The 15195-nt window shown below is 39.5% G+C and overlaps 1 protein-coding gene across 1 annotated transcript in view; it reads right to left on the reverse strand.

Moving 5' to 3' along the window:
- The window catches only part of PSTPIP2 (proline-serine-threonine phosphatase interacting protein 2), a 76317-nt gene that overhangs the window by 15109 nt on the left and 46013 nt on the right, over positions 1-15195 (reverse strand). Inside the window, exons 3-6 of the mRNA XM_023647736.2 lie at positions 12095-12172; positions 8885-8919; positions 6549-6655; positions 1494-1556 (exon numbers count right to left, since the gene is read on the reverse strand). Coding sequence (XP_023503504.2) covers positions 1494-1556; positions 6549-6655; positions 8885-8919; positions 12095-12172 — 283 coding nt within the window. The remainder of the gene's footprint in view (positions 1-1493; positions 1557-6548; positions 6656-8884; positions 8920-12094; positions 12173-15195) is intronic.

Here is a 15195-nt window from a genome sequence, read left to right on the forward strand (position 1 = left end):
ACAGAGCCTCATGGACCTTTGGCACAATAACAAAGTATCTAACATTCATGTCCTTGGAATCCTAGGAGAGGAGAGTGAGCTGAAAAAGTACTTAAAGAAATAATGGCTGAAAACTTTCCAAATTTGGCAAGAGATATAAACCTACAGATTCAAGAAGTTGATCAAACCCTAAACAAGATAAACCCAAAGAAATCTGTGGCATGACACATGGGTGACTTTCCGAAAACATAAAACAAAGAAAATATCCTAAAACAGAAATGACACCGTACCCATAAGGGAAAATTAACTTGAATTACAGCAGATTTCTTATCAGAAACTATGGAGGCCACGAGGAAGTGGCACAACACATTTCAAGTACTGAAAGAAAAAAACTGTCAACACACAATCCTATATCCAGTGAAAGTATCCTTTAAGAATGAAGTGGAAATCAGGACATTCTCAGATGATGGAAAAACTAAGATATTTGTCACTAGTGGACCTATCCTGAAGAATGGCTAAAGGAAGTTCTTGCAACAAAAAGAAACTAAAAGAAGAAACCTTGGAACACCAGAAGGAGAAAAGAATGGGTAAATACAATAATCTTTCTTTCTCCTCTTGAGTTTTCCAAATTATTTTTGACAGTTGAAGCGAAAATTATAAGACTGACATGGCTCTAAATTTAGGTAGAGGAAATAGTTAAGAAAATTATATTTCAGTAAGGCTTTCTCTTTAATTGTGAGAAAGGTTGCCCCAGATATAAAAGGTCTGGGAACAATCATATATCAACCAACACTATTTCTGCATTACCCTGACATCATTCCCTATTTATCAACTGCTTTTGAGGTGATCTGCATCAAAGAAAGAAAGAATGCAGAACAGACTGCATATGCCATCAACATTGGTGGCACTTTCTTTTTTGACAGGGTTACCAGATATCATGTCATAGTCATAGTCATGATGATACTTCTGTACAAAGATGGAGTCATAGATATTCCAATAGCAGAGTTCATTGTATCCCAAGTTAAAAGATTCATAAAAAGCTACAGTGAGGTCCCCAGCAACTTGTCTTAGCTCTGTCTTGTTAAGCACTTTTTTATAAATTACTTAAAGGAAAGAAGGTTTTTACAGTTTGCAGATATCTTAAAACAGGAAGAGGTCACTCAATAAAATAGGTAAGAAATCAAGATTCTAAATAGTCACAGGGAAAAACCTCAAATCCAACAAGATAAACAGTATATGCTTTTGTGTCTTGGCCTGAAATATTTAAATTGACTTGCTGTACGCTCCCAGGTTACCAGAAAGATAACATCACTGTGTTTCCTGTATCTGGTTTCATCCTCAATGTTTCCAACACCTTAAAAAGAAGAAGAGTCAAACCACCGAAGGTTGTTTTCTCTAAAACACTAATAAATAATGACATTATTGAAATGTTATTTTCAGGAATATACTCATACACAGCACAGGATTTCAGAAAATGTCAGCTTTACAAAGAAAGGCAATAGAGCGTGACTCACATCCATGGTTTTCTTGAATTGTAAGCTCTTTTGTTTATGAGCAGCATCCATAATAAGCTCTGTCTGTGAAGAGAGCAGAAGCACTATTAATAATAAAAACAGAAATTATTGTGAATATCAGCTTGAGAGCTAAGGGTTCAGTAAGGCCTATCTCATTTTGTCCTCACAAAACCCAGCAGGTACATGTGGTATTTATTGCTCCCATTTCACAAACAAGGAAACTGCAGCACAGAGAAGTTGAACAATCTGTCCAAGGTCTTATGGCTGGTTAATGGTGGGGTCCTTCTTTGAACTTGGGCAGCTACCATTGAGAATCATTGATCACTTTAGAGCAGTCTTGTCAATAAATCTGGAATCGAGGAACTTTGGTTTAGGGGCCGGCCCCATGGCTGAGTGGTTAAGTTTGCACACTCCACTTTGGTGGCCCAGGGTTTCATTGGTTCAGATCCTGGGCGTGAACACGGCACTGCTCGTCAGGCCACACTGAGATGGCGTCCCACATGCCACAACTAGAAGGACCCATAGCTAAAATATACTACTGTGTACTAGGGGGACTTGGGGAGGAAAAAAAAAAGGGAACTTTGGTTTCAAAAAGGGAATTTAAAACTTTTGTTAAGGTGCCATTTATATTTTAAGAGAGGTCTTTATTCTGTAAGCTTATGTCAGCAATTAAATTAGGGACTCACAAACATTCACTACTGTGGCGTCCATCAATGACACACCCGTAACCAGCAAGGAGCCAAGGCAGTATGAAGGGAAGAATGGTTTGAGAACAGCTAAAAGAAGTTGTTCTACTCTTCTCTGTCTAAGCCAGGAAAGGGAAGCTACTCTGTCAAGTTCACGTGGGAGCAATTTCTTTGTTGTGGCTGTGACATTAATACTTTCATTAGTAAAAATAATGGAACTAGTAATAAAAATGTTCATCTCAGATATAATAATAGTAGCTCCCATTTATCAGGCATTATGTGCTAAGCAGTTTTCATGTATCACAACAACTGTGAGTACTCATATCCCCATTTTCTGGACAGTAAACTGAGATAGATTAATTTACCCAAGGTGACCGTCTCAGCATGCAGGAGACTTGGGATTCAGGCACAGCCTGACTCCTGTGCCCTCGTTCCTAGTCATTACCCTAAACTACCATTATCCTTATGATAGCTTTATAAAACCAAATCAATACATAAAAGACCAAGAGATGCAATACTTCAAAATGAACTATGACATTGCTCTTGCATAAAATGATAAAATGCGAAATAATAATATTGAAAATTAAATTAAAATGTGGTTTCTTTTTCTTCTGGAAAATTACGTTTCTGTCTGTTAACATAACACACAAACATGGTTGGATAGATTTTCAAGATATCTGGACGGAATATTTGGGATGGTCTCACTTCAAATATGAGCATGCTGGCACTGGCCCTGTGGCATAGTGGTTAAGTTCAGCACACTCCACTTTGGTGGCCCAGGTTCATGGGTTCAGATCCCGGGTACGGACCTACACCGCTTGTCAGCCATGCTTTGATGGCAACCCACATATAAAGTGGAGGAAGATTAGCACAGATGTTAGCTCAGGGATAATCTTCCTCAGCAAATATATATATATGAGCGTTGTGGGAATACATGAAATTCCTTTGGGGGAGCCCCAAGGGGCCCTCAGAGAACCAAGCAGTCATCTTCCAGCCCAGCTGAAAGTGAGGGACCAGGAGGTGGTCATACACCTGCTAATGGTGAAGACACCATAGTCAAAGAGAACAGACAGGGCTGCAACATGAGCCCCACGTGGAAAGACTCATGGGCAGATCCTTGTCATCATAGACAGGTGCGGTGTGGTGCATGTGTCCCTCTGCTAGGAGGAGAAACTGGGTTTACTTATTTAGTTAAGAGTTGCTGATTTTCCCAGGCTCCACAGAGCAGACTGGTTAGCAATGTGTCTATTCTGTGGTCCTTTCTAGTCTGAAGAGACACACTGCCATTCTTCTAGTTTGGAAGATGCTACTCTTTTATATTTATGGCCCAAGTCACGCCTCCTATCACCAAGTCCTACAGATGTTAACCTGCTTCAACACCTCTCAGGTGGTCATAAAGTTCTATAAGCCAAAGCTTTTCACTTCATACCAGTCCTCTCTCTGCCTTCAAGGATTCCTGGCATCTGTATGTCAGCAGGATCTTAGAGAGCAGCAGTCCAACCCTCTAACCTGACAAGTATGACCCTGGGTGCCGAGAGGTGATATCCTTTGCTCATGCTGCTGACACCAAGTCCAGCCCTGTCTGCCACACCACCTTGCTTTAAGTCTTCTCATGCCCAGGTTCACTGATAGGGTGACCTCCTCGTGGTGACCCCAGTAAGTCAAGGGTTCTCATTCAGGTCCCCTTGAAGAAGTGTTTCTTTTAGGACTTGAGACTTTCTGCTCAGACCATAGCCAATGGAAATTTGATATTGTTTGATAACACAAAGTGTAAAAACACAATCACCTCTGCTATAAGATGGGGAGAAAAAAGCGGGGATGGGCAAAGGAAGAAGAAATTTATAAATGACCCTGCAGAAAATTATTGAAATAGCTGCTTAGTGGTCTGTCTACCCACACTCAGACTGTATTCTGAAAACTGGACGTATCACTATGTTACCAAGGAGGTTCCTTTCTTTGGAGATTGCTCTCTACACGGGCAGACCAAGCTATGATCATCTCAATCTTACTTGAGATGGTAAAACAGAAAGTGGACCAGAGGAGAGCGTGACTGACCATGTGCTGTCTTTGTCACGCTTGGGACATTCTGGGCTGAGGAAGGAACCTCAGTACCCTACAACGTCAAGACTCCTGAGAATGGCTCCTAAGACCCCTCCCTACCACGCCAGCCCCCAGGGATGAGAGCCTTATCTCACCTATACTGCCTTTCACTCTGCCGTTTTAGCTTCAACATCGCTTCCTCCAGGAGTCCTCCCCAGCCCCATAGATTAGGTTAGGTGTCCCCACTGTATATGCAGGTGGAACCTTCACTTCCCCTACCATTTAAGGCTCATCACACTTTATCATGATTACTAAGTCAGGTCAGTCCCTCTGGCCAGGCTCAGTGAGGGAAGGATGACCATGTCTGTATTGCTGACCACCCTCGGAAAACATTAGTTGTGTAAGTGAGTGCACCATCAACTTCTGAGCAGTCATTCCACCTGCACTTCCCCTACCCCAGTTTATCAGCATGGCTTTCCTTAATAAGTGGAAATGACTTAATTTCCAAGAAGTGAAAGACCAAAGCATGTAGAGTTTGACCAGTGAAAATGAGAAGTTGGCATTGACACATTTTCTCCCAAAGTCTGATTTTTTTTAAAGTATCTAAATACGGAAGTGGTACAACCCAGAGTTTATTGTGACATGAGTAATTACAAACTTATTTAAAAACTTTGGACTTTTCAAAGAAAGCTTGGAAGATATTTTCCTGCTGCAGAGAGCACATGCAATTTAGGGAGCTTGGGTGAGGTGGTGGATTGAGCACAGGGTCCACTCTTGCTTAAGAGAATTCAGAGGACGTTCTTCTAGCTGTGAGAATTTGGTCTTTGTAACTTGTTAGGAGGGGAAGTTTCAGAAGCCTTGCAAAATTAACAAAACTCTCCCTGAAATAACTAGGGCAACAGAGGGCACTTGAAAATGTGAGGAAATGACCTTCCTCTCCTCTTAGTGGAAATCATGTGTGCATAGACTCTGGTTGTCTAAGGCATTTGGCTTCTGAAAAATTGGATTCCTCTAGATAGGTGGACAGGGTTGGCAATGTCAGCCAAAAAGAGTTTGGCCATCCAATGGGTGGGTGTAACATACATATTATTTGTGCTCTGAAAAATACTTTGGGCCAGGTGCACCCCTCAAACCTGATAGATGAAGCTTGAGTGTGTGTGAAAGCACTTGCTATGGTGTTCCTTAAATGTTAGTTTCTGCACTTCTTTCTTGGTAGGAAGCACAGCGGTAAGAGCAGCTCATGAAATGACAATAGAGGTAAGACAGTCAGGATCTTAAGATGCTGCCACCCACTCCAAATGTCAAGTGGCCACCAAGGAAGATGGAATAGACTCTGACTTGGAACCACAGGCAAAGGTGCTGAGACTGAGGTATGGGTAGAATCAGCCTTAACAACTGGATGTTTACTGAATACACACATGGCAGACAATGACCTTGGGACAGTAAAGGATGAGGAAAGGTGTCCAAAAAACCCATGCAGAGCTGTCCATGGAGACCTGGGTGGAAATCTTTGAATGCTAAATAGGGAAGAGCTTGTCCCCTACATGAAGCTGGGTTCCAGCCTTGGAGACCAGACATAAAAAAGAAATTCTGAAAGGGACCTACTGGGCTGCCAGGCCAACCTAAGGTTTTTAGGAACAAAATAGAAGGGAGACAAAATAGTTGCTGGTCTAGTCTAAGGAACACTTTAATATAAATCTAGACTTCTTTTCTTGATCCTTATAACTTCGGAAATGTTTGCCAGTTTTATTGACACTTGTTCACGTCCATCTCCTTCCATGTAGTTGGCCAGAGTAAACGCCACCAATGAAAAAGAGCCTATGCACATCTGCTTTGAGAACAAAAAGGACTTGGAATTCCCAGGGCCTCAGCTTCCCTATTTGTAAAATAGGGTGTTGGGACATTATGGTCTCCAAGGAGAATGTGAGTCTCCTCCACTTCTTACCCTTCCCTACTGCCTTGTCCAGGAGGAGGAGTGTGGTCTGGGAGTCCCCCAGCTCGGATGTGCTAGACTCTACTGAAGACAGAGGGGTTTCCCTTTCTACTCATAGTTTGAATGGTAGCAGCAGATATGAAAAGAAGAGGAAGGCAGACTGGACCCCTGAATCCTGCAAGAATTGAAAAAGAACTGGTCTGGGGTGCAAATGCACGCAGAGGCATAACCATCTAGATTGAGTCCCCACATGGTTCCCCAACAAATAATCTCATAGGTTAAAAGAAGAGCGTGGCTGCATGAGGGCAGGAGCAAGTCAAGGGGTTTAGTGAACAAACAAGCCTGGAGTTTTCTGCCAGAGGTAAAGCAACATCTTAACATGTATGCAAACCCGACCTTTTTCTGTTGTAGCTTTTGCTTTTCCCTGAATTCTTCCATCTTCCTGGCCTCTTCCCTTAAGGTCTGTGCAAGCTGAATGTGACATTGTGCCACATTGTCTACCTCTGTAAAAAGAATTTAAAAAATAAAATAAACAAGATCTACATACGTCTGAATTCAAGTATATAGAATCACACAAAATTTAAAAATATACTCAAAACACTGGAGCAAGTGGTAAATTAACCTACTTCATTCAGTCGCCAACATTTGTTGAGCCCCTCCATGTGCCCAGCATTGCCCTGGACACCAAGACCAAGGCTAGCAAATCTTTAGCTTAGCCTCCTACCAGTAATGGTTCCTAACCTAGTGTATGCCCAGGGCTGGGGAGAAAAACACTGCCAAGGCCCCAGCGCGTGGAGCTTACACGCTAGGAGACATTACTGAACCTGCTACAATGTCAAATTCGATCCTTATTTCTCATTAAATGACTCGGTCTTTTCATCTCTAACATCTCATGAGCCTGAGCATTTATAAGAAAGGTCATACACCAAAATTGTGGTCCCCAATAGTTATCTCTAGATAGAAAGATTATTGGTGATTTTTTCGCCTTATTTTCTAAGATCTTTGCAATGAGCATGGCTTACCATGCCCATTTATAGTAGGAAAACTAAAATTTTTATTTTACTTGTTCTAAGAAAACAAATTGAAACATAGCATTAAAGCTAGAAAGACTGACGGATCTGATCTAAGAAAAAACTTTAAACTTGTATGTGTCAAAATAACCTTGGTTAGAAGATACATGAAAAAACTGGAAAAACATTTTCAATTTATATTAACAGATTAAATAGCTATATTAAAAAAGCTTTCACAAATCGAAAGAAATAAATGTACTCCAATATAAAAAACTAAAGAATATGAACTTTTAAAAAGATTGTCTAAATGGCCAATAAACATTTGAAAATATATTCAGCTTTAAAACTACCGAAAAAATTGCAAAACTTTGAAACTCAGAAATATACAGTTTTTTACCTTTTAGTTTGGTAACATTTTAAAAGCGTGAAAACTCTTGGTATTGGCAAGTACGGGGAAAAACAACACTGCTGGTGGGGGGAAATCAGCACAACCTTTCTGGAGGAAATTTGGCATTTTGTAGAATCAAAAATTTTAAACGTAAAAGAATGAGGCAGATCTATGTGAACTGAGATGGAAAGATGTCTACATGCATTACCAAGTGAAAAGGCAAATAGTAGAGAGATGCGTATAGTATGATCTCATTTATATCAAAGCTCACTCTTGTTTATGTGTGTGTGTGTCTGTCTGCAATTAAAAGAGAGAAAGAAAGAGAATTGTAAATACACAGAAAAAAGTCTGGAAAGATACAGACCAAACTGCTAGCATGATTAAAATTTGATATTTTCATTTTAAAAACATATGCTCTGGCCCCACCCCATAGATTCTGAACCACTGCTATGGAATAATCCTATTTATTTATATGAATAGATACATATGTAGTATACATATATATATGTTTAATTGGATAAAAAAGTCTGGAGGCATATTCAACAATAACTGCTTATCACTAAGAAGTGGAAATTGGGGTGTTTTCTTTATAGTTAGTTATTTTACCTTCATTGTCTCATTTGAATTTTTAAGATAAATATATATTATTTTAATAAGAAGAAAATGAAACTATTTTTGGTGAAGGGAAAGAAAATAAGTAAAGTAACAGCAAATATGAATGCTTAGGAGACCCAGCCTATGCTGCAGTCCCCTCAGGCCACACCAAGGTTGGCCTTGCAGTGCATATAAGGCACATGGAAAGACACTATCCCCACCTTGAGAAATGTATTCATTGATTCATTAAAGAGGGAAGAGGACACCTTCTATGGGAAAGTTAAAATGAATATTTATTTAGCTCACCTTTACAAAGGTCTGGAACTACTCAACTGGCTACAGAAACACTTTGAACACAAACCATGCACACTATGTCTTGTTAAAATCATTAGTTTGGAAGCACCAAGTGTTCTGAAGAACAGAAAGCCCTTAAGGCAGTTTCTGAGTCACAGGCCCGGGGAATACTAGAACTGGGCAGGACTCCTTGAAGATCAAAGTGCCAGGGCCTCCCCCTGGGTTTCACGTGTGGGAACCACTGCTCTAAGTCAGTCAAATGCACATCATCACACGCAGGTGTGGGGGGTTCTCAGCTCATTTCAGTCCTGCAGGGCTACTTCTCAGTTTAGGAGTTGCTTTAATTTGTTTTTCACCCAATATGTGATCACCGTTCAAATTGAAACCCACCTTTGATGACAGACACTTGCCAAGGACAGCAAATACATTTTTAAAGAATCACTTACGCTGCTTGAAGACTTCAAGGGCCCGCTTCAGGGTGCTAAGAAAACAAGCACATATATAATTTCAGTTCTGGAAACTGGCTGTACAATCGTATTGTAATGCTCTGCTTGCTTCTCTCTGCCCACATCTTCACTTACAGCCCACAGACTAATCTTTGCCTGTGAGCTTAAGAAGACAGCAACAGATCAAAACCTCTTCAGTCCAGTCTCCTCTTTCTTACTCTCTCAACAGCAGGCACAAGTATCATAAATTCTTCACTGCCCACCTGGGTAGAGCAAGAAGCCAAAAGTCTTTATGCTTCATTTCTCCCAGTGATAATATAGGAGTTATGGTCCCTTTCTCATAAGAAAATCAGTCACTCTTTAAAGTATGGTAATTAGAAATATGGATACAAGCTAATACAGGAAGAATTCAGATTCTGGCTCCTGATCACCTCCTTTTCCATCCATTCCTCAGTCATCACATACTTATCGAGCATAAACTATGGGCCAGGCATTGTGTCAGATGTTGGTGATTCAATAGTATAAGACGGACATCATCCCAGACCTGAGTCTAATGGAGGAGACAGATGTTAAACACATTGTATTAGTATTCTATTGATGAATAGCAAGCTACCAGAAATTTAGCAGCTTAGAACAGTACACAGTTACTATCTCAGTTTTGGTGGAGATTGTGACTCATTTTTCATACCTTCTCTCAATTCCCCTTCCTCTCTCTTATAGCCCCTTGCTCCTCCTCCCTCACGGCTCCCCTGCCCAAGGTCTTAGTTCTCCCCCGTCCTACACATCCTTAAGTAAACCTCCTTCAGAGGTGACTTGGCCCCGGGAATTTTCTTGCTCATTGCCACCCTCATGGAAGCAGACCTCACTGGGTTTGCTCCAGCCACTCAAGTTGGAATGGGAGTCTGAATTCATGGTCCCCTAGCCACAAGAGCACAGGATGGTGGATCATTTTCTATATGTACGTATGTATGTAGCAAATTCTGCTATTTTGCAAAGTAAACATCCTTGTATTTTCCAGCTGGCCCCTTCTTTTAGCTACCTCACTTTTCCCACTCTGTTTATTAATCCCAAAACAAAGAGTTCTTATTTCTCCCTCCCTTTTCTCACACAAATATTTCTAATTATTACAAATACATCAAGCAGAAAAATATAACCGCATATTCTCTATACACTTTCCCAATCTTATGATACAACTTTTCGAGGAATGCAATGTGCTAGAAAAGTGTCTATATCCAAACAAATGCACCAATGGTCCAGAAGAACAAATGAGCATCGCTGAAGAGCAAACTTCTTTTGGAATTAGTGAGAAAGAAAGATGGATATGGCAGCAGATATAATTGCAAGTCTTTCCCTACAGTAAGTCGTAGAAGTGAAAAGCCAGCCTTACAGATAAATAGTCTGTTCAGGGTCTAGCATTTCTCTCCCACCCTAAATGACTACCAGAAGGTCCACGAAAAGAGCACCCCCAATCTCCCCTTGGATTGTCATTAGCTTTGTTGTCTCATGTCATCACTTCATTGCTATTCTTGTGTTCAGGACATGATGACAATCCAAGCATAGAATCAGAACCTTGGGGATGGTGCTCTGGCAGCGTTCATGCCCTCCTCTCCCTGGTGTTCTCCTTAATTGTAGGAAAAGCAAATATCCCACCACCATTTTCATATGCCATTTGGCCCTAAACCCTAACAGGGCCCATCAGAAGCCGGAGTCTCTCAATGTGGCCAATGAGGTAAAAAAAAATCCTGCCTAGTCCATGGATAAGCAATCATACCCTCTCATCTAGGGCACCTTCCTAAAGATCATCCTGGAGGTGACAAAAACAGAAGTCACCTAAATGGCCTTTCACTTCATCTTTGGAAACAAAGGCCCCAGGTCTCATATCCTGCTGCGTCTTCCTCTCTGAGTTATATTCTTAGAAGGAAAACTCATTGGCTTTTGTCACAGAACAGAAGAGAACGGTGCTAGAGTCTCTCTATGAATTTACTAAGTTATAAATTAAATGTGTAAGAGTATAAGAAATATCCTTTTGGATCAGACTCATCCTGTTAAATATTTTTCCAAGAAGCACCATGTGAGAGAATACGACTGTCTTCCATCACATCACCTCTAGAGTTCCTGGATATCTTCCCAAACCGCTTATGCTTTCTTCATAAATAAACAAGTTTTTTGGTCAAGTGACCCACTAATCTTCCTTGAAATTATCTAAACTCTCCTTGAATGACAATGAAACTTCTCTAAGTCTATGCAGCTTTGACCTTTGAACATGTAAATGTGTTTTATATATTCAAAAAATAAAACTAAATCAAACACGGAAAAGAAAACAATGCTTAAAATTTAAAACAAACTCAAATAAGTAAACTTAACCATGTATGAAATTGTTTACATAATCACACAGAGAAAATAAATTTTTCAAGTGACCTTAGAACACAGTATTCTTAGTGGGATATATTTCAATATCAAAAGGAACTACAAAGAAATGTTAAATTTCATTCAAAAGTTTTATTGTTAATAGCAATATTGATATTGTTATTTCAAAACATTTTAATATATATGGTCATATAAAGTAAATAACTGTGCTAATGTTGTCAGGAACCAAGATTTTCAGTGTGAGAAAATAAATATAATCAATACAATAAAATTAAAGAAGTTAAGTAAAACCCTGTAAAATTAAATTAGAATTGGAAATATCAATATGAACTCATGCTTTTAAAATCTGTCCCCTGAAAGGGCCTAGAAATAGTGACATCTCTGTGACAACGACCAAAGTGAGAACCCAGAGTTTCATCTCTAACTATGATTTATGATTAATCATTAAAAGGAATCAGATATACTTGCAGAAACAGTTGATTCCAGTTTTAAATTTTAAATGTTTAAGCATTTTCTCAAAAAATTATATTATGAAAATATGGCAAATGTGAATTTTTGTTAAATCTAAGTGATGAGTGTATAGCTATTCTTCATGTTTATCTTTTTACTTTCCAGTGTGTTTTAAATTTTTCACTTAAAACATCAAAAATAGAATATAATATGATCAATAAACAAATTCTCCTTGTACTAATGTCCTATGTCTAAGGGTAACAAATTTTTTAGGCTTAAGTGGGTTGGATAAAATTATTCTTCACCCTACTGGCCAACACTGTCTGCCGAAGTGGTGGGGGCTCCTAGGAAGTATTAGCCAACCTGCACACCAGAAAGAGACGTGGCACCTACTTGATCTCAGACTGTCCACATGGCTTCTTCCTGGAGAGGTTGAGCAGATCTTTGCCATATTTCTCTTCAATTGATGCCCTAGGGGGAACAGAAGAGAGGGTTATGAGTCCTGCTTAGGGCTGATTCTTACTTAATGCACACAGCACTGCCCTTGAAGGCAAAACTGCCCTTTTGACAGTAGAAGCTCAGACAGAATTGTAAAAGCTCAATGCCTTCATCTCTAAGGTGGTCTGCTCCAGCTAGAAGCCCCTAGCATGGACATTCAGCAAAACCAAGCACAGCCCCCTGACTAGCACAGGCTAGTACATTACAGACTTCATTTTCAAAACCATGATCCAAGAAGATATAGATATATTTTTTTAAACAGTGGAATACGAGATATTTCCATCAAATGCCCTCCTGAGGCCCAGCCCTTGTCCCATCCTTTCCAAAAGTATCCTTTCACCATCCTGCAGAGTGCCTCATTCACAGCCAATTCAAATGCACAGCTAACCTGCACTGAAGAGGGGAATTTCAGCATATAACCTCTGCAGCTGGCATGTCTCACAAAAGCAACTGATCTTTACTCAAGGCGGCATGGGTCTGTCTAAAGCACTGATCTTCCCCTAGATGCCCCTTCCTCTCCCCATTGTCCTTTGTCACCATCTCCACTTTGTGTCCCAGCCACAGCTTCATCTAAATCATACTATCCATTTATGGGGCTTTAGGCTTATCTACTCCACTTTCTTTCTTCAAATTTAAAAAAAGTATACAAGTCATAAATGAATACATTCTCACTGCAAAAGATTCAAATAACACAAAGTAATATGGAATAAAACAGGGGAGTCTCCCTTCAGGCTCCTCCCCAACTGTGCCTCTGTCCCCCAGGGGTAGCCACCATTAAGCTTGGTATGTATCTTTCCAGTCCTTTCTCTCTGCATTTACATACCTATATTTCATCTATACACATATACGTAACTTTTTATGGTTACATGATTGAGATCATACTATTGTTCGCTGATTTGTTTTCCACCTAGTAATACATTGTATAGAACTTTCCTTATCAGTACATACAGATCCACCATGTTCATAAACTGGAGTTTTCCATAGTTCAGAGTCCTCCTATTTGTTTTGTTTTTTACTACCACCAAAAAAAGCTAAATGAACATCCTTAGACAGATGTTCACGGGCATCTCTGAGAGTGTTTCTCTAGGATAGAACATCTAAGAAAGTGGATTTACTAGATCAGAGGGATATGTGTTTTAAATTTTGGAAAATAGTGCCAAATTTCCCTCCAAAAAAGCTTTCTCAATTTATACTCCACCAAAAGTATATAGCTCCCATTCCCAGAAATGATCCCCCACACTGGATATTAACAATATTTTTTAATTGTTACCACTCTGGGGAAAGAGGTAAAAAAAAAAAAAAAAAAAAAAAGAATCTCTCATTTTAATTTGCATTTTCCTGATTTCTAGTGTGTTTATTGGGCATTTGTATTTCTTCTATAAGTTACCTGTTCATTTCACCCCAACATTTTAACTGTCTTTGACCTTTTTCCTATTATTCATTAGTTCTTTATATAATACGAATATTAATATATATTCTTACATATGTTACAAAGTTTCTCCCATTCTGTCATTTGCCTTTTCTAAATAATGACTTTATCCATTTTATTAAAATGATACATGCTCATTCCTCAAAAAATAAGCAAAAAGAAAAACACAAAGAAGAAAGCAACAAACTGTCCAAAATTCCACTAACTAAAAATAATTAGTATTAACATTTGGTGATGATTGTAATGGATATTTGTTTATGCAGGTATGCTGATAGGATGGATGGACAGATAAATAAGGCATAACTAATTTTAAAAGAATGAGACCATACTCTACACGCTTTTTTAAAAATAGAGTATTAAGCCTGATTTTATTTGAATTTCACAGAAGAAAAGGAAACCGAAATGAAGCTGAAGGAATTGCTGAATTTCAAATAATTGTTTCTTTGCCACAGCCAAAATTAATTCCAAAAAGAGCCTTCTGAGATTAAAGAAACAGTTTGTGAAAATAATTAAGAGGATTGAGACATTAAAATATTTTAACTACTTGTTTCAGGGTTAGACAGTTTGCGATGTTTGACAGCACCCTGTGAAGGGGGAGACGATGAGCCCTACGCACGTCCACCGCCTTCTCGACATGGTTATTTTTACTTCATTTGCATTTATAACACACTCTGATCTCCAATCATAATTCCCCCAGTTGTTTAGTCTTAACTATTTAATAAAATGGATTAGATGCTCACTACCAGTCCTGTTACCATAGCTTCTCCATCCCCAAGATTTGATTTTGGTTCCTTTTTTGGTTGGCTGAATTTCATCATTTTGTGATCTTTTGCCAACATGGCTCTGGGTGTGTGTGTGTGGAGGGGGGGTAGTCAATATTTCCTGAGTTCTTTCATATTTGAGACCATTTATCTGTGGCCTTTATATTTGAGTAACAAGTTTGTTGGTATAATGAATGTTCTTAAACTTTCTCTCAGAACGCTGCTGAACTTGTTCCGTTGGCTTCTGTCTTTACAGAGAAGCCTGAGGCCATCCTGCTTCCCCCTAGCCCATTCCTGGATAGGCAACTTGTTTTTTTCCTTCCTGGATAGTTGAAGAATTCTTTCTCTAATTCAATAACTTAACCAGGATGTGGGTTTTGTTTTGTTTTGAGGAAGATTAGCCCTAAGCCAACATCTGCCACCAATCCTCCTCTTTTTGCTGAGGAAGACTGGCCCTGAGCTAACATCCATGCCCATCTTCCTCTACTTTATATGTGGGATGGCTGCCACAGCATGGGGTGCCAAGCAGTGCTATGTCCATACCCGGGATCTGAACTGGCGAACCCCAGGCTGCCAAAGCGGAATGTGTGAACTTAACTGCTGCACCAAAGGGCCGGCCCCAAGATGTATGTTAATGTTGATTCTTAAATAATCATAATCAATATTGATTACTGTGTATCAATGTTTCCTGGTTTATAGTGTGCCCTTCAGATCTATTTAGTTCATTTCATGAAATCTTCCTGGCTTATATCTCTGAATACTCATACTGTTCCCTTTGGTAAATTTTCTACTTGGGATCAGTTACC

The sequence above is a fragment of the Equus caballus genome, chromosome 8 (genome assembly GCF_041296265.1).
Source record: "Equus caballus isolate H_3958 breed thoroughbred chromosome 8, TB-T2T, whole genome shotgun sequence".
Lineage (NCBI taxonomy): Eukaryota > Metazoa > Chordata > Mammalia > Perissodactyla > Equidae > Equus > Equus caballus.